The sequence below is a fragment of the Neolamprologus multifasciatus genome, chromosome 2, assembly GCF_963576455.1.
Source record: "Neolamprologus multifasciatus chromosome 2, fNeoMul1.2, whole genome shotgun sequence".
Classification (NCBI taxonomy): domain Eukaryota; kingdom Metazoa; phylum Chordata; class Actinopteri; order Cichliformes; family Cichlidae; genus Neolamprologus; species Neolamprologus multifasciatus.
The window spans coordinates 20,959,162-20,983,595 of record NC_140440.1 but is presented as its reverse complement, the minus strand read 5'-3'; the positions used below and the strand labels follow the sequence as shown (position 1 = coordinate 20,983,595).

Here is a 24,434-nt window from a genome sequence, read left to right as displayed (position 1 = left end):
GACACAGAACTGATGCCCAGGGCGGCCACTCTTAGTCTAAAATTTAGAGGGAAGAAAAGACAAGATACCAGAAAGTGTGCACGCCAACTAAAGTGTGCTGCAGCATCCCCCCCTCCCCCCCAACTAGATATGTGCCCGCCCCAAGGGTGCGCCAATAAGCACGCCACAGGAATGGAGGGTCTCGCACGAAGCGTGCACTTAAAACTGAGCAGCGCTCTGAAAGTTAAGCGCGAAATCAGAACAACGTATGCAGAGTGCATTAGATATAAAAACACTGCGTGTGAGTAAGTGGAAGCAAAGCCCGGTAATATTATAACACATTGTTTCAGCGATCACTACTGACAGGGGAAACGTTGCTGTTCTAAGTCAGGCCTGCTGCAAACACAAAGACTAACACAGGTGCAGACGTAGATGAATGTAGGGATGTAAAAGCACACACGCCCACAAAATAACAACACTGAAGGATGCACGCGCAAGAAAAAAGCAGGGGTACCATCTATCAGGCTGCAGACGGGAGCCTTGGAAGGGGAAATCTGTCCTGTGATGGCCCTAAATGAGGGCTTTGGCGGCGCTGTCACATTGCATTTGGCTGGGACATAGGCGGTATGAGGGCCTACAAGAGATGGCCTGTGTGTACAGATATGAATGAACTTGGGAGGTGTGTGGAGCATGGGCAGGCAGTGTGATTCTGTCACAGCTAGCGGTGCTACATGCCTGCTGTGAGGATGGAGGGAGGGAGAGATAGAGAGAGCGGCGGAGAGAGACGAGACGTAAATTGAGTGCGGAGAGGGAAAGAGTGAGGAAGAGGCGAAAGCAATGATCAAGACAGAAAAAAAGAATGAGAGATGGAGAGGGGCCGGGAATGAATAAGCAGCCCTGCAGAAAAACACAGAGCTAATCGCTGCCGGATTGGTGAGGCAATACCGCTGTTATACCAGAAGAATATTTACTCTAATTAGAGCCAGCTAATGTGTCTCCAGGTATAAAAGCTGTTGGCGTTTTCCTGAGAATAATGAGAAACACAAAGCTCGCAGTGTCCTGGAGAGAGGTGCAAAACTCCCTTTGTACATCATTAACAGTTCACTGACAACAAAAGTGGTCTTAATAGAATGTAATGCGGTCTCCTCACCTATCTGTTTGTTCAAATGTCCATTAGGGGAATGCAGAATAATTCTCTCCTTCTGTGCTTCAACCACAACCCATTTTATTTCCAAAGTTCTGCCTCCATTTGCTTCTCTCACCTCTGTCCTCCACATTAAGATGATAAACATGATTTCACGGAGCACTACAATCATCAGTCTTTGTAAAACACGCCAAAATCCTCGATAAAAGAATTAAGCTCGCTTTGGAGAGACGGGGCCAAACGTATAGATTTACAATTCCACACTCAAGTTCCCCGCCATGTTTTAATGCATCATAAACACTTGGTGTTTTTTGGTCTCCGTTCCAATAAAAACAGGAGCGCGCGGGGGTGTAATATCTGGAGCTGGGGGAAATTAAAGCCGAAGTTCCTCTCGTCTCCTCCTCCGGTGCAACTCCCGGCTCGCGCGCTCACACTTGAGCACGCGCGCACGCAAACACGTACGCACGGCTAATCAGCAGCCCGGAGAGAAATCTAAGACCACATCTACACCCAGTGGAGGAACCTGATACAACCACGTCGCCTCCGCCCCCCTTCCCACATATCCCTCTTTCTCTTAATCATCAGCTCACACACACTAAACGCTCCCTCTGATAAATTAGACGCGAGGTTCAGTATGATTAACTAAAGTTAATGAAGACTGAAAGCGATCACAGGCGATGTAACCATAGAAGGGAGAAGCATTTTAGAAAACATCAAGACTACATTAGAAAACCAGCAGACATTATTTTTTCCCCATTTCTGCTGCTATTTCCAAAAGTCCTTTCAGTGCGCGGTGACAAACATAACCCTTCTGACTGCTGGAAAAATAAATCATACTTTCAAGTGAAGACAAATGCCTTATCCGTTGGGAGTAGCTGCAGGCTATAGTCATAATGGCCTTTCTCTCTCTCTCTCTCGCTTTCCTCTTCTCTGAAGGCAGGGAGTTTCCATGAACTAGTTTGAAATGTCCACAAAAACCAGCGTTACGCAGCATAAAGCAAGTTTAGGGCTGATCGGTAGTAGGAATGTTGCTCTTTAAGACTTATTTTACGATGAACCCCGTGATGGTGAGAAGCACTTATGGTCCTGGAAGCAAAACTGCTACTCAGCCTTTTCCCCCCTTCTCTTCTTTTTTGACCAAACAGCAAAAACGCTCATCGCTGACATCTTTAACCGTTAAAACACGCTTACGCTCAAGATCATTACTCATCATGTCTGATGTGGTGTCACAGTCTCAAAATTCGTGGATTTCCTATCACTGCAACCCCCCTCTACACCCTCTCTGTACGTTTGGCCCTGCTCAGGCTTGGCTCGGCTCGGGGCAGACCAGCTGCAGAAGTCTGTCTCCTCTCCTCTCTCCCCTCCTCTGCTCTCAGTGCTATCAGGTTGCCACTCCTCTTCCTCCAGCCCATTACACAGGCCTCTTTATGCTGCGCTAAAAGCTGCTCATGTTCAAACACTCCTGGGAAAAGCTCCTTAAAAACATGTCAGGATGAGAGGCCCTGTCTGGTAAAATATTAATAGGAAGTTAATTGGTTGTTAATGGACTGGTGCTTGGGTAGGAATCACCCTCCATTAGATAGGCCACTGAAACACCCCATTCAGGGGTGTCATCTTACCACCTCCACAATCTAATTGGTTTCCGGTCACCGTAGCAGTTGAGTTGCAGTAACCTGGTGTTAAAGACATTATCGCTTGAGTTTTATATAAGCTCTGGCAAAGAAAGTATTGTACCAAGCGCAAAGCGCGTTTCCCCACCACTCTGGTATTGTGGGTGTTCAGTTACTTTGGGGTCAAGCTCGGCGCGCCCTTTCTCTTTTAATTGGGCGCCCTTTTTGTCTTTCCTCGTGTTAATCTTTCCATCTTCTACACATAAGGAAATAGTTTTAACTTTTGTTGTTTGTGGTCAGAGTCACTGCGCTTTCTGTGGTCGTCGGAAAAAAAATCCCCTCCTCTCGCAGAGCAGACATGTAATATTGATGCGGAACAGACTCGGAGAAACACAAAAAATCAAATGGAATCCAAACTAAGTTCAAATGTCGACTTCAGCGCATACATTTTTGATCATTGCAAACCTACCAGATGCAATTCCCTTCAAGGGAAGCCACAGGGGCACGCCGAGCAAGGGACGTATTTAGAAATAAGTGATATTTCAGCGTGTCTTTCAATCCCGACTTCGTTCAGCTCCGATTCATTTATGAGAGGGACAAATACTTGCTGAAAGAGGTGGTTCAGGAAATGGGACTAAAAATGGCGGCAGAGGTTACCCAGACAGCTCGTTTTTATGGATGATGCTTTCAAATGTACCACGTAACTAAAACGAGCCAGCTCTTAAAGTAATCTCATTGTTTATCTAGACTTACAGACGTTATGTAAATGCTTTATATATACTGTTTATAGTGTCTCATACCTGAGTCTTTCTCTGGAAAAGGAAAGAAAAACATTTTTTTAAATCAGTGATTTCAACATCACAGCCTGGTTAAATGTGAAGGTCCTAAACTCAACATTTATATTAAGTTTTTCAATCCTTAATCATGCTTTTCATGCAGCCTTTAGTTGCTGTTACCCTTTAATGCACTCAAGTCCACTCTCGTGCCTCGGTCTATTTAATGGTAACCTCACTCAAACATTGAGTGAACCCGTGTCCAATTACATTACGAAGCAAATGTCAATGGTTCCAACAGATGTTGTGCTACTACACAACTGCCAAGTTTCATTTCACTGGTGCAGGTTATCGCAGCCGCCACTAGATGGTAGCGAAAGGCTGGAGTTACTGATTGGCAGACAGGCTCAACTGATGAAAGAAATCCTCCAGGCCTGCTATTAAATATCCAGCTCTGTGCCGTGTTCTGCTGTAATGTATTAGTTGACTGGATGGAGAATGTGTGATAATCCCGACTGTGGGTAATGCAGTAGTAGAAATGTCTGCCTGATGTTTCCTTCGCCCTGCTCAGCCAGTTAAACTCCTCGCGGGCTTGAATTGAATGAGGCGGAGGGGAAAAACTGGAATATTCACCCGTATAATCATCAAGACAATGAGATTAGCAAAAAAGAAAAACCCAGCAGGTAGGCACTCAGACTTTGGCTTTATTTTGTTTTATTACATGTCAAGCTGTAAATGTTGCAACAATAGAGCGGGTTCTTGGCTAGACCTTTAGCAAAAACTGTCATAAGCTACGAGGATTACATGGTAATACACAACAAAGCATTTGCAAAGAACACTTTAGGAAACTGTAGAAAAGTTACAACAGTATGAAACGTCCACTGTGAATAAACTTTACTTTAATAATATTTGGCACTGAAAAACCTTTTTTTTTTCCTGATAAAAAAAAAAAAAATAAAGTCACCCGTGGTGTTTATCGACTAATGAAGTCATTTTGTCCAATTACGTCCTTCACTGTGACTGCTGTGACCTTTTTGGCATCAAAAATGGATAAATATACATTTGAAATTGGTGACGCTGCAGTCGCACCTTGAAAGTGCTTTCATTTTGACAAAATAGAAATCTAATAGTCCGATATTTTTTTTAAATAGATGATGACAGCTGTCAAAAAATGTTTTTATATGCCTCCGGGCGAGATAGCTTTGCTTCCAAGCATGAACGTCACAACCGCTTATTAACTGTCAGTCACTGATTTATTCTTTTTTCATCTCAGGTGCACACAGTAACATTCATTGTGAAAAAAAGCTAGTTCAAAATATCATGCTAATGCACACAGACAAGCTACGGGGATGTGCTGCCTTCAAACTTGTCCCCCTGCACCGCAGGCCCCAGAAGAGTTTGTGATTATCCACATGAAGAGCCGAAGAAATTCACATGCTATGAGGTTCACTGTTAGTATGTGGACAGAAATGCATGCAAGTATTTTAATCAGCCCCCAAAAAGCATTTGTGTATGTGCGGGATACATTCAAACAGGCAATAAGAAGAAGAAGTGAGAAGATGAAATCAGACTACATTAGACTGGAAGAATGTGCTGTCTGCCCTTCTGTTAGCACCTGCTTACACCTTGACTGCACCATACTCTCAGGACAGAAGCGTAAAAATCATTGAGAACTCTTTCCGGTCGGTGTGGCTGATGAAAAGACAGTCTTGGAGACTCTCACTCACTAGGCCGTGTTGTGGAAAAGGATGGGCTTGACCATCCCAGAGAGCATTTTGGGCACGTGGACGCTCACAATCTCCGAGATCATCTCTGGGAAGCTGACATGCATTTGCATGGACTGAGCTTGGATGAACAGATCGTAGGTGAACTGGTGTAATTTCCTCACAACCTAAGTCAAGAGACAAAAACATGATACATACATGTGGTGGGGTTATTAGAAACAAAGAGATAAATAAATATGTAATGTGGAAAACATGTAGATGCTGTCTATTGTCCCTGTATAATAAAGACTAAAAATGCCCAAATAATAATACGAATGAACAAAAACAAACGAGACTTTCATGGCACAGCTTAAGAGGCGGTTTTAGGAGATAACACTTATTGTGACACTAAGCTCCACAGACAGGGCAAAGCTGAAGGAGTCCTCATCAACTCTGATCTTCTTCCTAAAGGGCCCTTCCAGACAATCTCTGGCTGCCCTCCAGCTCAAAAGCCACAAAGCCGAGCATTTAAAGGTAAATCCTACAGTGAAAGACAGGAGGCTCAAACTGTTGTGGCTCCTCTCCACATAGCGCTTTAACTCTTCTGGTCATACTCATATAATGATATAAGGGGTTTTTCCTTTGACAGCTAATTGTTCTCATCATTGAGATAAAAGTACAAAAAGAAAAAAAAAATCCTTAAAAGGGTTAAAAGTAGTGCATTTACACCCCCTAGTGGTTGCACATCTACATCAACACACTTTCCCCTCCTAAACCTCAGTAAGGATGAGATGAGTGATTAGTGTGTATTACAACAACAAAAGAAAGTTCACCAAATAAAAAGAAAATAAAAATGCAAAAAATGCACATTGAGAAGTCGTAACAGGAAAACTACATGTGTTTTTAAGTAGATACATGTACCGCCGTTACGTATTTAAAATACAAAATATGAGTAACTGTATTCCATTACAGTTACCGTTTAAAAAGGTTATATTTAGAATACAGTTACTTTGTTGAAATAAATGGATTACATGGCGGTATTTCCCTGTTTCATACTGTGGCGGGTCAGGACTGTCTGGGTTTTGTTTGACAGCTACGTTCTGTTGTTCTAGGCGGCAGCGTTACGGTTGCCATGGTTACAGGGTGACGCTCTTTCTCTGCGTGTTTCCTGGGTGAGAGAGCGCCTGCTGTTGTTGTGCTAAGCTAATAGGCAGAATGCTGCAGGTATAGCTCTAAAGGATATAGCATCATAGGCAGTGTAGTCCGTGCTGCAGGGAGAATGGACTGCCATACCCGCTATGTGTCTGTGAGCGAGGGAGGGAGAAAAAGGAAAAGTACGAGCTGTCATCAAGCAAAAACGGGAGCTGGAAGCATGCAAATATAATAATAACCACTGCAGCCAAGACGAGTGCCTGACGAGCCCAGTTGTAAGTAAGCTATTAAGACTCGACTGTACACCGTGTTCGTGTTTTCCTCCAAAAACAATAAGTTCAGTTGGAGCAGCCTTTCAACGCCTCTCTCTGTCTCTCGCTAGCAAAGTTGACCCAGACAACAAAGTAAAGCTATTTTTCGGCTACGAGCCCGACACAGAACCCACCGTATTAGCCAGAGGTCCCTTTACTACGGTTCGGAGCCGCGGACCTTCAGTAACAGTAATAAATCACAGCAATAGTACATTCATGTAGTTGTAAACAGCATGATAATATATTAAGTAATCCAAAGTATTCAGAATACGTTACTCTCATTGAGTAACGTAACGGAATACGTTACAGAATACATTTTGGGACATGTATTCTGTATTCTGTAATGGAATACATTTTAAAAGTAACCTTCCCAACACTGACCTGCGTACCTACAATACCACATCAGTCTTTTACGGCTTAGAGGTAAAAAGGAAAAAATATTATTAACAAAATAAACAGAATATAAATCTAGAAATATTAAATACACTGATGGCTATCAGCGTGTGTCTTATTTAGGGTGAATTTAAACTAAATTAAAGACCTTTTATTATTCATTCGAATCTACCTCAAATGCCTGGACTTGGACTTTTATGCCTTTTTTTTGGTTCATAATCTTTCCATTTTCTTTTTTTTACTGAAGGTCACAGCACAACTTGACCTTTCTATATTTTGTTAAAATATAATAAAAAGCGCTTTTTAAAATTCTTTTCAGGTGTTGCTGATTTTGCTGGTATTGGGTATATATGTGCACAAATGTTTGACAGAAATGATAATGAAACTCGTTAATCAACCTTCTGCATGGTCACGCATATAAAGGTAAATTTTATGAACCTGCTTTTTTATTGCTTATGCATTTGTTTCGAGTTTTAACACTACTCTTATGACGTCAAGTCAAAATTATGGCCACAGATTAAAGTGTTTTGCGTGTGAATAGGTACATGTGGCTTGTAGCGAAAAGTTTTTTGAGTGAGAGTAGAAAAAGCAGTCAGATGCAGTCAAATTTAGTCAGAGGTTGGAAGTAAGGAAGTACAAATACTTTTTATACTTAATACCTTTTCTAGCAACTTTTTACTTTTACTCACTATATTTTTAAACAAATATCTGAACTTTCTACTCCTTACATTTTCAAATCAGGCTCGTTACTTTTGTTTTAAAATGATAATTTATAGCGTTTATACTCTGGGTTAAAGTGGACCGATAGAAGTGCAGGTTCACGGTACGCGGTACAGCATCTAGCTAGCGCTGCAGAGGAGGACAAAGCAGGAAGGAAGTGACATGTTTTTTGGTTTTCTGGTGGTTAAAAGGTGGTAATTTCAAATTCAACGTTTCTATCAGCTAAGATAAGAAAGACAGGGCAGGAAGAACAGAGGTTTGAAGGTAAGGGCTACTCAGTAATGCTTGATAAACTGCAAATTTAAAGCTTCATTTTAATCACATATTGGATTTGCATATGATATGTTTTGATAAATTATGTGTTTTTATGTTGTGAAATGTCCTGCAACACAAACTAAGCTAAACTCATTTTGTGTTGCATGAAAATATTAGGTAGTTTCGACCAGAATAAAGCTTTGTGTTGGACTTTTGCACCGTGGCTGTGGTGCTCATGGTCGGTGTTAGGTTCAAGTGTAACAGAGATAAATTTGAAGTTAAGATGATGATGTTTAGATTCATTGACTGAATTCCAACTTTATACCAAATGTATACTGTGTAGTAGAAAGTATAAACAGTATAGTGTCAGTGTAGGGGATACTCATCAGTGAAGATAGCTTGTGAAACTGTTTACATCTTGTTGAATTCAGTTGTGTAAATCTACAAAGAGCAGCAGGTCAGCTGATCACAGACATAGTACTTACAGCAGGTCTGATTCTTTGTCCTATGCTGACACACTGCACAGATCTGCTGAATCTCACTTTAACCCCTGACTGTTCTCATTTCACTGTTTAGATATGGAGGCAAAGTAACCCTCTACAATGTTTGCAAGTTATTATTATTTTAATTCCCTTTCACTGCACAACAGATTGAAACTGAGTGGATTTCTTAAAGTTAGACTCTAGATTCAATAGCATTGGTATTCTCATGTACTAACATTATTTTATTATATTATTATAGTGCAAAGTTCAGTTGCCTTTGTCCAAAAATGCTTTTTCACGTTTACTTGAGTAAAGTTGTTTCAGTGCTTCAACTTTTACTGTTTTTTTAACAAATGTATCTGTGCTTCTACTTAAGTAAAGAAAGTCTGTACCTTTGCCACCTCTGTATTCAGTCATGTGAAAACAGCCCATAATTTGGTAGCTTGTAAAACTACATTAAGCAGCAATAACTCAAAATAATAATTTTCTGTATGACCTTTATCAGCCTCTCACATAATTCTGGAGGAATTTTGGCCCTCTGTTCTTTGCAGCATTGCTTCAGTTCTTTGAGGTTTGCAGGCAATTGTTTAAGCACAGCTTGCTTAGGTCCTGCCACACCATCTCTGTCAGGTTAAGGTCTATACTTTGGCTGGGCCTTTGCAACACCTTGATTATTTTCTTTGTGAGCCATTCTGTTGCAGATTTGTTGCTGTGCTTGACTCTAGAAAGCTTTGGTATACTGAAGAGTTCATGTTGAACTCAATCACTGCAATGTGTCCAGGTCCTCCGGCTGCAAAACAAGCCCAAATGAGTACTATGCATTATGACCAAACATCTCCAGTTGAATTTTTGACGTTGAAAACATTGTTTCCATAAATCTTCAGAAGCAAAATATTCAGTTGCACCTTTTCGAATTAAGCTATCCTGCCATGTTCTTTTTAGAGAGAAGATTTTCTCCTGGCACCCCTTCCAAACAAGCTATACCTTTTCAGTCTTTCTCTAATTGTGCTGCCATGTAACATTCTCACTGAGGTTTGAAAATTTGCTGGGACGTCCACTCCTGGGAAGACTGTGGCATTGTGTTAACACACATGAACGCTTTCACAGAGCTACTCACAAAGCAGTAAAGGCCTCTTTAAACTTTATTTTTCACATGACTGTTCATTTACTGTGTCTGGGTTATTCTTCAGTCCATATAAATCATCTACAAATGGAAATCATCTTATTGGCTTTAATACAGCAGCATCCGGCACCACTATTCTTTTATAACTGTTAATTATCATGGTAGGCTGTTATGGATTAGGCGTTTCAAGGAAGCAAATCTCAAATCCAGGTTATCATATAATCCGAAACAAAGATACACAGTAGCTAATAGAGAATAACAGACTCGGTTGAATTAATCCAGCTGTGAAATTTTAAAACAATACAAATCTTGCTTGTGTGTTCAAAATAGGTTTACAGTTGTATTGCAAGCCTGTATAGTGTTGTGTCTTTCATTTTGTGTGAGAGGAAGGAGCATTATTTTGCACTCACTCTAAAAAAAAAATGACATGTGCATCCATGTCCAGTGTCACAGCATGGTGCATTTTTTGGAATGCGGTTGTGTGTATTACCGACTGGAGGTAGTCCAGCAGCTGCGTGAGCTGAAACAGTCTCTGCGTGCGGGTGGTCTCTCCGTGGTGGCTGGCCAAACGGTCTAGCTCCTTGATGTAGGAGGTCCGCAGTTTGTCAAAGCAACTCTGGCTCTTCAGGCCCTGCACTGGCACTGTGACCACAAAGCCAGAACACAACAGTAACTCTCACAGACTTTATCCATCCCATCAATTCTCTAAAGTATGGCTGTACTCTATTGCAGTTGTATTTCACATGTTGAGTTGACATTCGCGTCATTACTCATGGTCCCGGGTGACTCACTGATGCTGAGGAGGACCAGGGCCTTCATGCAGAGGAACTCCTCCTGGGTAACCTTGAGCATGCACAGCCTTTGGGATAGTAGCTTCATCCTCACACAGTGTTCATACATGCTGGACACTTGCATCCGCTGGCTGTGAGGAGGGATAAAAAAGAAAAAAGGGGGGAAAAAGCGTGACGCAGGAGAAGGGTCACGTAGTGAGAAATGTAGAAAGGAGTAGTTATTGGGAACATGATGGGGGGAAAAAAGGAGAGAAAAAAGGCACCAGAGGTGAGAAAAACGAGTTAGATGGATAACGGAAAATAGAGAATGACAGTGAGGCACTGAAAAATGAGGGTCAGCAACAAGGGCAGGCGTATCCATTACTATGCAGGTCAGAAGCAGCCTAATAGAGCGACAGGGGTGTAACACAGACAGAATGAATGTTTTGCTAATGTCACGCAAAACACTGACCAATTCAGAGCTGCCCTGAGGGTTGGCGAACATAATCATACCTTCTTTCTTTTTGACACAACAATTTACTGATAACAGCCTGGGAGGGGGGGGGGGACTCATGTGCAGCAATTTTTTGTTGTCGGAGTTTCTTTTGGGAAAGAAAGAAAAAGACAAAGGCTGGAGTTGAGGTGTCAGAAACATTTTGATAAGGGGCCGAGGGGGTGAGGTTGGAGTGTAAATTAAAACTTGTCAGAGTGGAAGTTGTTGGACACTGATGAATGGTTATGCGATGATGAAAAAGAGTAAAGCATTTGAGGCGATTTCCTCTGCCTGCCGCATTTATCAAATGCAAAGTGGCGGGTTTGCTGGCATGCCCGGAGAGACATTCGCTGTTTGTTTTCCTCCTGCCGAAAAACACCAGAAAAGTGTTGCGCCGTGCCTTTCATCGCATTTCACGATGACAAGTGAAGTCTCATGGCATTCCAGAAAACCCCATGCCACAGTGATAATTTCTCATTTCTTAGTTTGATAAAGATTTTGTGTCTCCTTTTTTGTGAATTCGTTGTTTGATGTTAAATTGAATATTTGCTGAAACTCACTCATTGAAAACCAGGTCTGGAGCAAAGTAGAGCATAGAGCTGTTAGTCAGCGTGTAGGATCTCCAGCCTAAGGCAAACACCATCACCCCCATCCATGACAGCTGAATCACTGACATCTGGTCATCCATATGCAGGTCCCGAAACCCTGTTAACAAAAGACGCTGTTATCAAGCTCTCCTCAGGGTTAAGCATTAACAGTTTTATTATTAAAAAAAAAATCAGCTGATTTGGCTCAATTAAATAACTGTTGAGGCAAACATGGATACAATGATGGCCATTTTCAGCCTTCCTGTATTTTTTCTTTTTTGCTTAAATGGGAAACATCCCCCTCTAGTGGCTAATATTTGAACAACTTTGTTTGTTTTGCATGGACACTAAACCAGCGCAAACTTCTGGAAAGGTCTCTCATCTTTTGACCTAGATACTGAGGCCTTGCTCAGTGCTGGCAGATTAAATACATTTCCTAACAGTGGTACTGCTCATCCAAACCGCAGGGAATTCTAATGTAATTTTTGATTGAATTACGCTTATTTCTTCTCAAACTGCTCATTTACCATCCACTCTCTTAGTCAAAGTTGTTTACAAGTCTGATCTTTCAGGGTTTTGCTTAACAAGGAATGCAAGTGGTATGTTTGACTAGAAACCAAAATGGAAGCAGCCATGGAAATGTGCTCCCTACCGGATTCTCTGGAAGAGCTACTTGGAATTAATTACCTTGGCTCAGATTGGTTTACCTGGTATTGCCTTTGCCCAGTGGACCACAGTTACCAGCTGCCGTTCTCCCAGCTCGTTCAGGCTGGTGAGCAAGGACATAGGGCTGTCTGGCTGGGCAGGATCATGCCCGGCATTGACCAGAGCAGGCTCAATAGCCTGTAGGATGCTGAGCAGGGACAGGCGGGAGTGCAGGGGTGGGGGGATGGCCGCAACCAGGGCCTGGGAAGCTGCTCGAGATATGTAGATAAAAACAACATGAAGCAGAAAGTGTGGCAAGATCGAGTCTTTTCTGGCAAAAGTAAATTTAGCGTTGAATAAACCTGACATTTGAGCTCTGTGCAACTAATCCATACCACCTTGAGCCCTGAGAGCTGCATTTCTGGACTCCAAGACTGCATCTTTCTTCGCTGCCCTCCCTTCTTTTTCTCCGTGTCCCCAGCTGGCTGGCTGTTGCTCCTCTTCTCCATTACTCGCCTGCCCAGTTCCCTTCAGCCTGCGACCTGGAGAGATGATTCTGTTGGAATTGAGCTGGAGGGCTTCTAATCTAATAAATGTAAGGAATCTGACCACGCTGACCTATTTTTTTAAAACTGCAAAATACTTTCCTTTATTTATGTCTCATTATTTCCTCATCTCTGGCAGCTCACCTTTAAGGCTCATTCCCGACATGAAGCATCTCTTTAAGCGACATGACGCGCAGTTTTTCCGCCTCAGTTTGTCGATGGTGCAGTCGTTTCGGCTGGCACACAAGTGGTTCTGCTTACCTGGAGGCACACAAGAGTGCTGGGGGATGAGGAGTGCGAGTTCAACAATGCCTAGGCTTCCACTCATAGCAACGATATGTGGGCGTTTACTGATAACAAATAACTCGACCTCATAATGTCAGGGTCACTGTGCCCTGTCTACAGGAGAGAGCAAGTGGGTGTAAGAAATTAAAATCAGTGAGTGAGTAATTGTGTGTGTGTGTGTGTGTGTGTGTGTGTGTGTTGCACCCACCTGCAGCGGCCCTCTTGAAGAATACTTTGCAGCTGCCGCAGGTGACTGCTCCATAGTGACAACCCGAGGCGTCATCTCCGCACACTTGACACACTCTCCTTTCTGACAGATACACACCTGGAAAAAAATCCTCATGCCTGGGCGCGCGCACACACACACACACACACACACGATGGTGTTGTTTTAGTGTCTTCCCTCAGTTTTTAAACCCTTTTTAAAACTGAGGGAAGACACTGATGAAGAATTGCAGCAGACATTAAAAAGCACTCACACAGACATTATCGGTTTTGGGTTAGTAGGTCTGCCTTCACTGAGCGTTATCATGCCAATTCCCTAAAATCCAATCGAATTAATTTTTTTCCATCATGTGGTTGACAATTTGTCAGCAAAGGGAGTCAGTTTGCTCCAAAGTAAATGTTGTGATTAACACATGCCAGAGTGAATTTTTTTTTAATGAATCCGCAACTTGTAATAAAATAAAAGGCTTTCTTTCTAGAAGCAGAAACAGGTGCTGTATCTCTTCTTTATAGGGACACTGATACATTTCCTACTGCTGCAGTCCCAGGGCTTATAAGGACATTTCTGGAAAATCTTAAGAATAGGATAAACTTTAAGTTGCTGTAGCTGCATGCTATAACATGATTTAGAGAAAGACACAAAACAAAAAAAGCACACCATGCTGTTGGAGGACAAAGGGTTCAGTGCTGCTGAACATTTCAGGACTCCACAGAGTATCAATAGAAGTCATGGCTGATAGCGATACATAATAATCGTGTTCGCTGCCTTTGATTTATTTGTGCTGACACTTATCCAATTAGCTTGTGCTTTGTGGCTCTCACAGAAACTTCAAGAAACTAAGCATGAAATTGGGAAAGACAGTGCACCGTTAAACATCTGCGAACTTACGCCTAAACTCATTACAGCACTCCTTTTAGAAGACAAAATGACCAAAGCCCGACTGCAAAGCGGGTTGATTGAAGCGCAGTTACTGGCACGATGCTCATGCTGTGTGTTTCTCATTAACGAAACGTGTGAGAGATGGGAGGGATCGGTAGTACTGAATGTACTGTACTCAGTATGAATGGCCTTTTGACCTGACGCACACAAAATTCGAATCTGATCTTTACCTTAAACTGCGATCTGTGCAATTCATCCACACCGAAGGTTCGCTCTTGATAGTGGAGAAAGTGCTCTGCCCCTGAGGAATCGCACTTGGGTAACTTTCCATTTGGCCATATCCTTGTGCCGTCGCTCGCATGCCACCCTGCTCACCTCTACCGTACCAGATACAGCGGCATTCCTGCCTGTTTCTGCGAGGAGCTTGCCCACAATTACAGTATTTGCACAAAAAATTATGTTCCCCTGAATCTCCCCTGTGTGGCTGTGGCTGAGGCTGGGATCGGTCGATGTATGCGCGCTCATTTGCGCACCACATTTGCGGTGGGAAATCCCTATATAGGTCTGAACTGGCATAGTAAGACGAAGGTGGTTTTAAGGGTACGACCTCGGCCACCTGAGGGGTCGCGGGCAGCTCCAGCGTGGGGTTAATAAACACATCTGACTCCCTGCAGACGTATCTGGATATCACCGAGCCACGCGTCACAGTTTGCGCACCGTCCATTTCGCCCGATCCGAACAGATCCATACAGCTCACCTGCTGTATGCCCTGACACACTTCTCCAAAGTCGTCCTCTCTAAGGCTGCTGTCACCCAGGACAAGCAGGCTGCTGTCCGAGTTCATATTTCCCGTCCTTCTCAACTCTGGCACTCCCCGAGAAGTATCCGCCACAGTGGAGTCGCATTCCGCGAAGGCGCTGCTGGAGCTCTGGTTCATATTATTGGGCGGAGAAGACACCGAATCCAAACCCAAAGACACCGACACCGCTTTACTGAGCTCATAAGCCGGACACGCATAGATGGTAGTATCCAACCGATCCCCTTCATTCATCGTTAAAGAGTTTGTTTCTTCCAAAACCGAGTGAAAGGACATTTTCGGCTCCGGTTCTCGGAGTTAGAGTGCACTGGGTGTGCGGCGAACAAACAAAACAACACTTTCCAGACTAGAAAACGCCTACCCAGTGACACTACTCTCGTGCGTCTAGGCGGATGGGAAATGCACATCAGTCGTCGACGTAAGTTACGAAAGGGAAGGGACGTCCCGCCGGTCAGATTTACAAATGACGGGGGCTTTTCGACACTTTTATAGTAACTTTCTATTTTTTTTCTCAATGCAGGATTAAAATTCACCTCACGAATTACCAAAAAGAAAGAAAGAAAAACACCAGCATAGTGAGAATTGGTTTTGGCACAGACTCTTCTTCATACAGTGATTAATGAACCCAGTGTAAGTTAACTTTTAGCAATTTTAACCCTTAAGGACCCACAATGACACTGGTGTCACCGCCCCCTTACACTTAGAGAAAAACTATTTATAATGGTTTAACTTTGACTTTTAACTAATAAAGTCCCTAAGTGACGTCTACTGCACAAACTAGTTCAGTCATGTGACAAGTGAGGCACTCTGGGTGTTCAAGACACCATTTTCAAAGTCGTGGTCCACCTGGTTAGCAAATGAGACCACTATGCTAATTTTAAAAACTTTCTTTTCTTTTTGCAAAGGTAAGCTTTTACTCATTCAGCAATTCTAAACTTTAGATAAGATGTCATAGGTCACTTGTAACCTAGTTTGGTAATATTTCTGAAACAATTTGATCTAGAATCAGTTTGTTAAATATCGCTGTGACAAATATGTCACATCGGGCATTAAACTCCAAATTTTCTTAAAAAAACTGATGTCACATATTTGTCACAAAAAGACAAAAACTGATCATTTGCTTAGTCAGTTTAGCTCATTCAATTATTTTTTCCAAATACCTGGAAATCGAGCATACTGGGAAAATGACACCAGGTGTCCTATGGTAGCAGATAACATGTCCCGCAACCGATTTCAAACCCTGTTGGGATCTCTACATTTCACTGACAATACAGATTTATTACACAGAGATGCAGAAGACAAGTGCTGGAAGATCCGTCCATGGCTTGAAATGTTTCGCAAACAATGCCTGGATATCATCCCAGAGGAGTACAACTCTGTTGATGAGCAAATGGTACCCTTCAAGGGGACACACAGCCCAATAAGGCAGTATGTGAAGGGAAAGCCCCACCCCTGGGGATTGAAAATCTGGGCCCGGTGCTCATCCTCTGGTATGCTCCGTGATTTTGTTGTTTATCAAGGTGGTACTGGGAAGAAGACTTTACTTGGGATTGGAGGAGATGTTGTGGTGAAGTTGTGTGAAACTCTGCCAGCTGAGCAAAACTACAAAGTTTTTGCTGATAACTTCTCCTCAGCCCCACTTGTGCTCACACTTCTTCAGCGACAGATCTACTTTGTAGGAACACTTCGTGGAAATCGCTTAGCAGGTTGGCAGCTTGAAGATGAAAAAAGTCTTGCCCAGAGAGGCAGAGGATCTGTTGATGCCAGGGTGAATAAGGAGGAGAGCATGATTATTGTGAAGTGGTATGACAACAAATCTGTTACCCTCATCTCATCCTATTGTGCAACTGAGCCTCAAGATACAGTCCGTGGAGCAAATCGGGCAAGGCATTTGTTGAGGTCAAAAGGCCACACATTGTGAAGGAGTACAACACATTCATGGGAGGTATTGACCTGCTTGACGCCTGCATTGCAAGGTACAAGTACCACATGAAGTCACGGAGGTGGTATCTCTACAAGTTCTGGCAAACCATCATGCTCGGTGTTGTCAACGCATGGTTGATTTACCGTCGTGACTGCAAGCTACTTGGTGTCCAAAAGCCACTGAAACAAAGAAGCTTCCAGGCAGAAGTTGCCACAAGCCTTACCTTTGGAAATCACACAGGGGGCGCCCATCACAGAACATCTCATCACCACCTCCACCACCCAAGAGAGTTCGAGTTGTACCTCCAACATTGGGCTGATTTATTTTATTTTTTTTCCAAGAAGCTTGTTGAAGTAAACCAAGAAGTGTTACCATCATTATCCATGTTAAGAATTTAAAAATAAAAAGGAAATTCTGTTTTTAAAAGCAAGAAAGTGTTTACAGAATTACTTTCTAAATATGGAACAAATGTACCTTGTATGCCCAATGTGACGCATATGTGACATTTCAGATCTGGGGCAGTGGGTGGAGCTATTACAAAAAAACCTTCAGAAATGTGTTATATATCAGCGGTCCCCAACCTTTTTTGCGCCACGGACCGGTTTATGCCCGACAATATTTTCACGGACCGGCCTTTAATGTGTCGCGGATAAATACAACAAAATAAAACTAGTACCGGTACCGAAAAAAAGAAGATTTATTCATAACACACGTGAAAAGACCCAGGAAAACCGAGTTAACGATCAAAACGATAACAAAATAACGCTGAAAACCGATAAAAACCCTGAAACCCATACATTTCACACCTGAGCCTCAACTCTCGCGGCCCGGTACCGGTCCGAGGCCCGGGGGTTGGGGACCGCTGTTATATATGATTCATTTGATATAACTTACAACCCCCGTAATTTTCATGAAAGCAGAAATAGGTCTGGGTTCTTAAGGGTTAAAACCCAGCTGCGTGCCTCTCACTATTTTACGTGCAAATCTAATGGCGTCTCAAGAGCATAGCCACGATTAATCATTACATGTATTAGTACGTTTCATGTGTGGCTCAGGCTCAGCGTCGGGTTTCTCTGCAAGCACTCTGTGCAGTAGTTTGTTTTCCTACTTAGAGTTATATAAGCTTGCTGGTGTTTGTCGGTCTGATTCACACAGACAGTCAGGTTAAGAACAAACCAGACTGCACAATCATTGATGTGTTTAAACCAAGGGTGTAGATTTGGTTTTGGCATTGGTGGGGACGGATGATTCAACCACCGAACCCTGCCCTGTTTCTTTTTTTTCCTTTTTGTCTTTGCTTCTTGATTAAAAAAAAAAAAAAAAGGGAGAATTATACTTGCTATTCTACATGCTTTTAAAGCATTTAAAATTACAATTCATATATGTGAATTATATAATGTTAAATTACTATTAAACAAATGACTGACTAGGTATTTTAGACTTGTTAGTTTACTTCAGCCATATTCCATATGAGTGATATGTTTTTTTTATTGATTAGCATTCAAATATCTCAGTGAAGACAGAACAAAGATTTACCACAAAGCAAGAAAGCATGAGACAAGGCTAATCAAAAGGTATTGGCTGAAGCATTTGCTTATTACGCCAACCCTTTTAACAAAAGATCTTTTAGCATGCAGCTCCTGTACACAGGGCTCGAAGCAAATAATAAAATTCAATTCAATTCAATTCAATTTCATTTATATAGCGCCAAATCACAACAAATGTCGCCTCAAGGCGCTTCATAGATACAGAGAAAAGCCCAACAATCATATGACCCCCTATGAGCAAGCACTTTGGCGACAGTGGGAAGGAAAAACTCCCTTTTAACAGGAAGAAACCTCCGGCAGAACCAGGCTCAGGGAGGGGCGGCCATCTGCTGCGACCGGTTGGGTGAGAGAAGGCAAACAAAGCAAAAACAAAACAAACAAACAAACAAACAAGAAAAAAACAAAAAAACAGAAAACTTTCCACCTTAGTAAGTAACTACATCAAAGCAAAAGAATCAAGAGGTTTTTTTGTTTTTTGTTTTTGTTCTGCTCTTTTCATTCTTGATATATATATTTTTCTAATACTCTATTTTTAAACATATTTTTAAACAAGGAAAATGAACTACACCTTTTTAAATCACTGTCATAACTATTCTACAGGTTAACTCCTCTAACAGAAACACATCTCTGCTTTATATTTGTCCTTATCTTGTTTTTTTTAAAGAAATCTGTTCCCCTTAAGTCATATTGACTCTCTCTGACTTTGAACAGCTTCTGAGTACTGGGGCAAAGCAAGTTATTTTGTGCTTTATACATTATCTGTGCCATTTTATATTCAACTAAATCATAAAATTTCAGGGTATTCAGATTAATAAACAAAATGTTAGTTGGTTCTATATAGTTTGATTGGTTTATAATTCTTATAGCTCTTTTTTGCAACTTGAAAATAGGAAGAGTGTTCGTTTTATATGCATTACCCCATATCTCCAGACAGTAAGTCATATATGGAAGCAACAGAGTACAATAGAGTGTGTATAATGATTTTTTGTTCAGGACATGCTTTGTTTTATAGAGAATAGCAATGGTTTTTGACATTTTTGTTTTCACATGGTTTATATGAGACTTCCAACTCAGCTTATCATCAATTATCACTCCAAGAAATTTATTTTTGTACACTCTTTCAATTTCAATTCCATTAACCCTGATTTTAGATACATTTTTCATTTGTCTAGTGCCAAAAATAATCAATTTTGTTTTCTTTATATTTAATGATAACTTATTTACATCAAACCAGTTTTTTAATATATTTAACTCCTTTTCCGTTGTAGTCAGAAGCTGTTCTAGGTTTTTACCTGAGCAATACAGAGTGGTATCATCAGCAAACAATACACATTTTAACAGTTTGGAAATGCTACATATGTCATTTATGTATAATATAAATAATTTAGGGCCCAGCACAGAGCCCTGAGGAACACCACAAGTTACCTTCAACTGCTTAGATTTTACATTATTGAATTCGACATATTGATATCTGTCATCCAGGTAACTTTTCATCCACTTGTATGCTAACCCTCTTATGCCATATCTCTCTAGTTTATTCATTAATATAGAATGATCAATCGTATCAAACGCCTTTTTTAAGTCTATAAAAACACCAACAGTATATTCCTTATTATCTATAGCATTAGATATCCCTTCTACAAGTTCCATCACTGCCATCGAAGTGGACCTTTTCACTCTAAAGCCATATTGGTTATCACTTAGGAGATTATGCTTCTCAATATATTTATCAAGTCTATTAACAAATAACTTTTCTAAAATTTTTGAGAACTGTGGGAGCAGTGATATTGGCCTATAATTGGTAAACTGACTTCTCTCTCCGTTTTTATGGATTGGAATAACTTTTGCTATTTTCATTTGTGAGGGAAATACACCAGTTTGAAAGGACAGATTACAAATGTATGCGAAAGGTTGCACTATATATTCTATAATACTTTTAACTAATATCATGTCAATACCAAAACAGTCAGTGGACTTTTTATTTTTAAATGTCTTCACAATGTTAATTATTTCTCTATGAGTTACAACACCAATAAACATGGAGGACACATTCTGAGTAATATGTTTATTTAGGTCGTTATTATTTCTTGACTCTGGAATTTCTTTTGCTAAATTAAAGCCAACATTTACAAAGAAATCATTAAATTCATTTGCAATGTCTTTAGTTTTATCAAGCACAATATCTTTATCTTTTTTAAAATAATCTGGATAATTCTTATTTTTTGTATGATACCTGATATAAATCAGGTATCATACAAAAATAAAAATAGCTTCAAATACAGTCATGACAATAAAAGAATATGACTTGAAGGACTTAACATCATTACTTCAGTTATACTACACCAACATCTCTTATACATTAGCACTAAGGGAACACTGAATGACCTGGTGGTTTTTGTCCATAAAACTACTCATCTAAGATTACCACAGAGTAAAAGATCTCTCAGCAAAATTATGCAACATTTTAGGCAATATTGCTCCGATCAAATCAGTGAGCTGGGATTTTTTTATTCTAAACATGAGCTACTGTTACAGCAACAGACATGGACTATTGGTGACCCACACAACAACTCAATGTCCACTATGTGAAGCCGCCAAACACATGCCTTCTCCTCTCATTAACTGCTGGCACATTTGTTTTACATCTATACTGTCCAGTCTCTCCTGGTGGACATACAGCAGCATTGTTTAAACTCATTTGAGTCATTGTTTGCCATCTTTTTGGTCTTCTGAGAGCACTGAAGTTTCTTTCAGCCTCAGTACATGCGTTTTATCCTCAGATTAAAAGTATTATTATGTGCTTGCTTTGCCTCACCTTTGGCCCTGGCTCTTCCCCCCTGACTGCACTAGGACATATTGCCACCTGATAAAATAACACATTGATTCGTGCCATATAAAAAGTCAGACATGTCAATTCAGATTCTTCGTCAAATATACACTAATGAATCAATTTACATCAGCAGCCTAACAATTGTCATGATAATAAATACTAGTTAATCTATAGCACCAAAACATCAGTCAGTCACCTGTGACCTCACCTCTTCACCTCTGTCCGAGCTACAACATGGCAGAGCTGCCTCTGTCACCTGATAAATAACAGTGAGACATTCCAAATACATGCAGTCACACATGTGCTTCAAATACAGTCATGAACCATCAAGTCATCATCCAATTCCACCTGTGATCTTGTATCACCATTACTCTCTGAGCTTTGTGTTGGTTCTTCTGTCCCCTGACAAATAGGACATACATGACAATAAGAATAAAATGGGTAGCTGCTTCAGTGTTTCTGTAAATTTGTGCAGATCTTGACTCATCAGTAATGTTTGTAGGTTGAGTGCATTTTTAAAACAATTTGTGCAAACTGCACTACAAGGTGGAATATTTGCAAAATCATAATTACCTCATGATATTTTGTCTCAAAAATTAACCCTATGAATATGTCAGTACCACTAGGATGAAATTATTGTGTCACCAACATTTTAACGTTAGCCATATAATTCTAACAGCCTCTGTAAACTAGTATCCTGGCTTGCTCGAGGCTGCTGTTTTCTCTGACAGTTTCAATCAAAATTAGAAATGCTACTCTGGGAGACTGAGATAACTAATAGTGCTGCATGTTGTGCAGTTAGCTTCCAAAATACTTTTTTATATCCAGGTTCTTCCTTTTTGCTGCCATCCTCCTCTCCTCCTCGCAGCGCAGGCTTGCCGCTGCTAAAACTAAACAGAGATCCCTGAAAGGCACAGCCAATCACATTGGCCATATTTGTCACATGACGTAGGACTCCAGTAGAGAACGTAATTTAACTCTTTCTGCACCGCTGGCTGAATGAGACGCTGACAGATCGGTTTTTTTTTCTTTCTATTGGGTTTGTTTTTCTTTACTCGAAGAGATCAAATTATTGGTAGGGACAATTCAATAATCGCTGGAAATTGGTGGGGACATGTCCCTTCCGTCCATTAGTGATGGGTCGTTCGCGAACGAAATGGCTCTTAGAGCCGACTCTTTGAAGTGAACGACGTGAGCCGGCTGACGTCGTTCACTTCAAAGAGCCGGCTCCTTATTGGGAGCCGTGAGGGTTTTTTTTCTTTCTCTCACCCTCTCTCTCGCCCTTTTTTCCTCTAAACTCCGCATGCGCGGCCTGTACTTTGCGCTGGGCAAAGGGGGAAAGGGCGTTAGTTACACTCGCAGTAGCCAGTGTTGCCAACTTAGCGACTTTGTCGCTATATTTAGCGAGTTTTCAGACCCGCTAAAAAAAGACGTGAAAGCGCATATCGCTTTTACTCTCAACAAGCAGCGGGTGCTGTAACGCAGTCAGTTCTTCTTTTACTCTTTTACTCTTATGCTGTTTTGTGGATCACAAGGTTTAAAACTACTTATAAACACACACACACAAAGTAACTCCACCAGAGTGCCTATTTCGGGTCACTTTTGCCGGTCCAAGCCCGGGTAAAGAAGCAGGGTTGGAATTGTGACACTAAAAAAACAATAATTGCTAAAATAAATTTAATTTGTAGTTCTAAATAAATTTTAAATGCATTTAGGACGTTTTTTACTCACTTTATGTCTCTTCCACGATGTTATTTCTCTCTCCAACAACATAGATTACAATTACATTAGCATGACCAATTATGCAAATTAGGCAATGACATCATTTAGCGACTTCTAGCGACTTTTAGGACAGCCAATAGCGATTTTCCTTACTGAGGAGTTGGCAACACTGGCAGTAGCACAGGAACAGAGCCAGAGAGAAAGAGAGCGAGGGACAACAATTAGAAAGGTATAGTAATCATCCACTATTTTCAGTTGCAGATGATAAAGGATTCAGAAATCCTGCAGGCCCATATGACAGAGAATGTGCATCTTCTTTTTGTTTTAATATTTTAATTTATATTTAATTATGTTGTGGTTTGCAGTGTTTTGTGTTGTTTCACGTTAAATTTGTTTAAAAGGAAAAAGCTGAAAATTTAAATAGTTAAAAATGTAAAATGTAAATAGTTGTTTTTTGTATTATATGATTTATTTATTACATTTTATGTGGAGTGAATAAATAAAGTATATTTATGGTGGCCCTTAGAGACAAAGCACGTACAAACTCCAAAACACGTACAAACTCCTAAGCATGTACAAACTCCAAAACGCGTAAAAACTCCAAAACACGTAAAAACTCAGAAGCACTTACAAACCCCGAAGCATGTAAAAACTCAGAAGCACAAACAAACTCAGAATCATGTACAAAAGACAACAGAAGTGCTCCAGGATGCTAGGGCGCAGTGTTGAGCTTTTGTTACCTAGTGGCTACACAAGCCAGGAAGTATCAACAACCGGATTTGGTGTGTGGTAGTAACAGGTAAATGAACTTTTTTTAAAAAAATTATTTGAATAAATATGAGTGCTTGTCTATAAATACACAAACAATACACACATGCTTTCAATTGTGTAATTTAAGTGATCTGGGTAGCTCTGTTTTGGAAGTTCAGTAAACACTAGAAATGTGTTTTGGAGTTTACGTGCTTTTTGGAGTTTGTATATGCTTTAGAGTTTGTACGTGATTTGTCTCTAGGGGCCATATATAAACATATATAAATAAAACCACTTTTTTTACATTAGTAATTCCTTTTCTGCATAATTTTATATTATTGTTAATGATTAAATAATTAAAGCAACAAAACAACCTGAAGAGCCGGTTCGGAGCCGAAAGAGCCGGATCTCTAAAAAGAGCCGGAAATCCCATCACTACCGTCCATGCCAAATCTACGCCCTTGGTTTAAACCAGCGGTCCCCAACCCCCGGGCCTCGGACCGGTACCGGTCCGTGAGTCGTTTGGTACCGGGCCGCGAGAGTTGAGGCTCAGGTGTGAAATGTATAGTTTTCAGGGTTTTTATCGGTTTTCAGCGTTATTTTGTTATCATTTTTATTGTTTACTCGGTTTTCCTTGGTCTTTTCACGTGTGTTATGAATAAATTTTCTTTTTTTCGATACCGGTACTAGTTTTATTTTGTTGTATTTATCCGCGACACCTTAAAGGCCGGTCCGTGAAAATATTGTCGGGCATAAACCGGTCCGTGGC

At 41.0% G+C, this 24,434-nt stretch overlaps 1 protein-coding gene across 1 annotated transcript; it reads right to left on the bottom strand.

Moving 5' to 3' along the window:
• Positions 1 to 3,087: 3,087 nt before the first annotated feature.
• LOC146524295 (progesterone receptor-like) lies at positions 3,088 to 15,419 on the bottom strand. Its single transcript, XM_085171811.1, has 9 exons — positions 14,306 to 15,419; positions 13,179 to 13,315; positions 12,830 to 12,946; positions 12,539 to 12,682; positions 12,203 to 12,409; positions 11,469 to 11,613; positions 10,437 to 10,567; positions 10,136 to 10,287; positions 3,088 to 5,397 (listed from the first exon to the last, which is right to left on the bottom strand). The coding sequence occupies exons 1-9, from the start codon at positions 15,166 to 15,168 to the stop codon at positions 5,233 to 5,235; spliced, it is 2,061 nt and encodes a 686-aa protein (XP_085027937.1). The 5' UTR covers positions 15,169 to 15,419; the 3' UTR covers positions 3,088 to 5,232.
• Between the last annotated feature and the right edge of the window lie 9,015 nt (positions 15,420 to 24,434).

What these genes read in the sequence shown, in the direction of transcription:
- LOC146524295 (XM_085171811.1), bottom strand. Translation starts at nt 15,168, where the DNA reads ATGTCCTTTCACTCGGTTTTGGAAGAAACAAACTCTTTAACGATGAAT. An exon ending in TGCACAGATCGCAGTTTAAG is followed by an intron (nt 13,316 to 14,305) that starts GTAAAGATCAGA and finishes GCGCGCGCCCAG; the next exon opens with GCATGAGGATTTTTTTCCAG. An exon ending in CTTCAAGAGGGCCGCTGCAG is followed by an intron (nt 12,947 to 13,178) that starts GTGGGTGCAACA and finishes GTGTGCCTCCAG; the next exon opens with GTAAGCAGAACCACTTGTGT.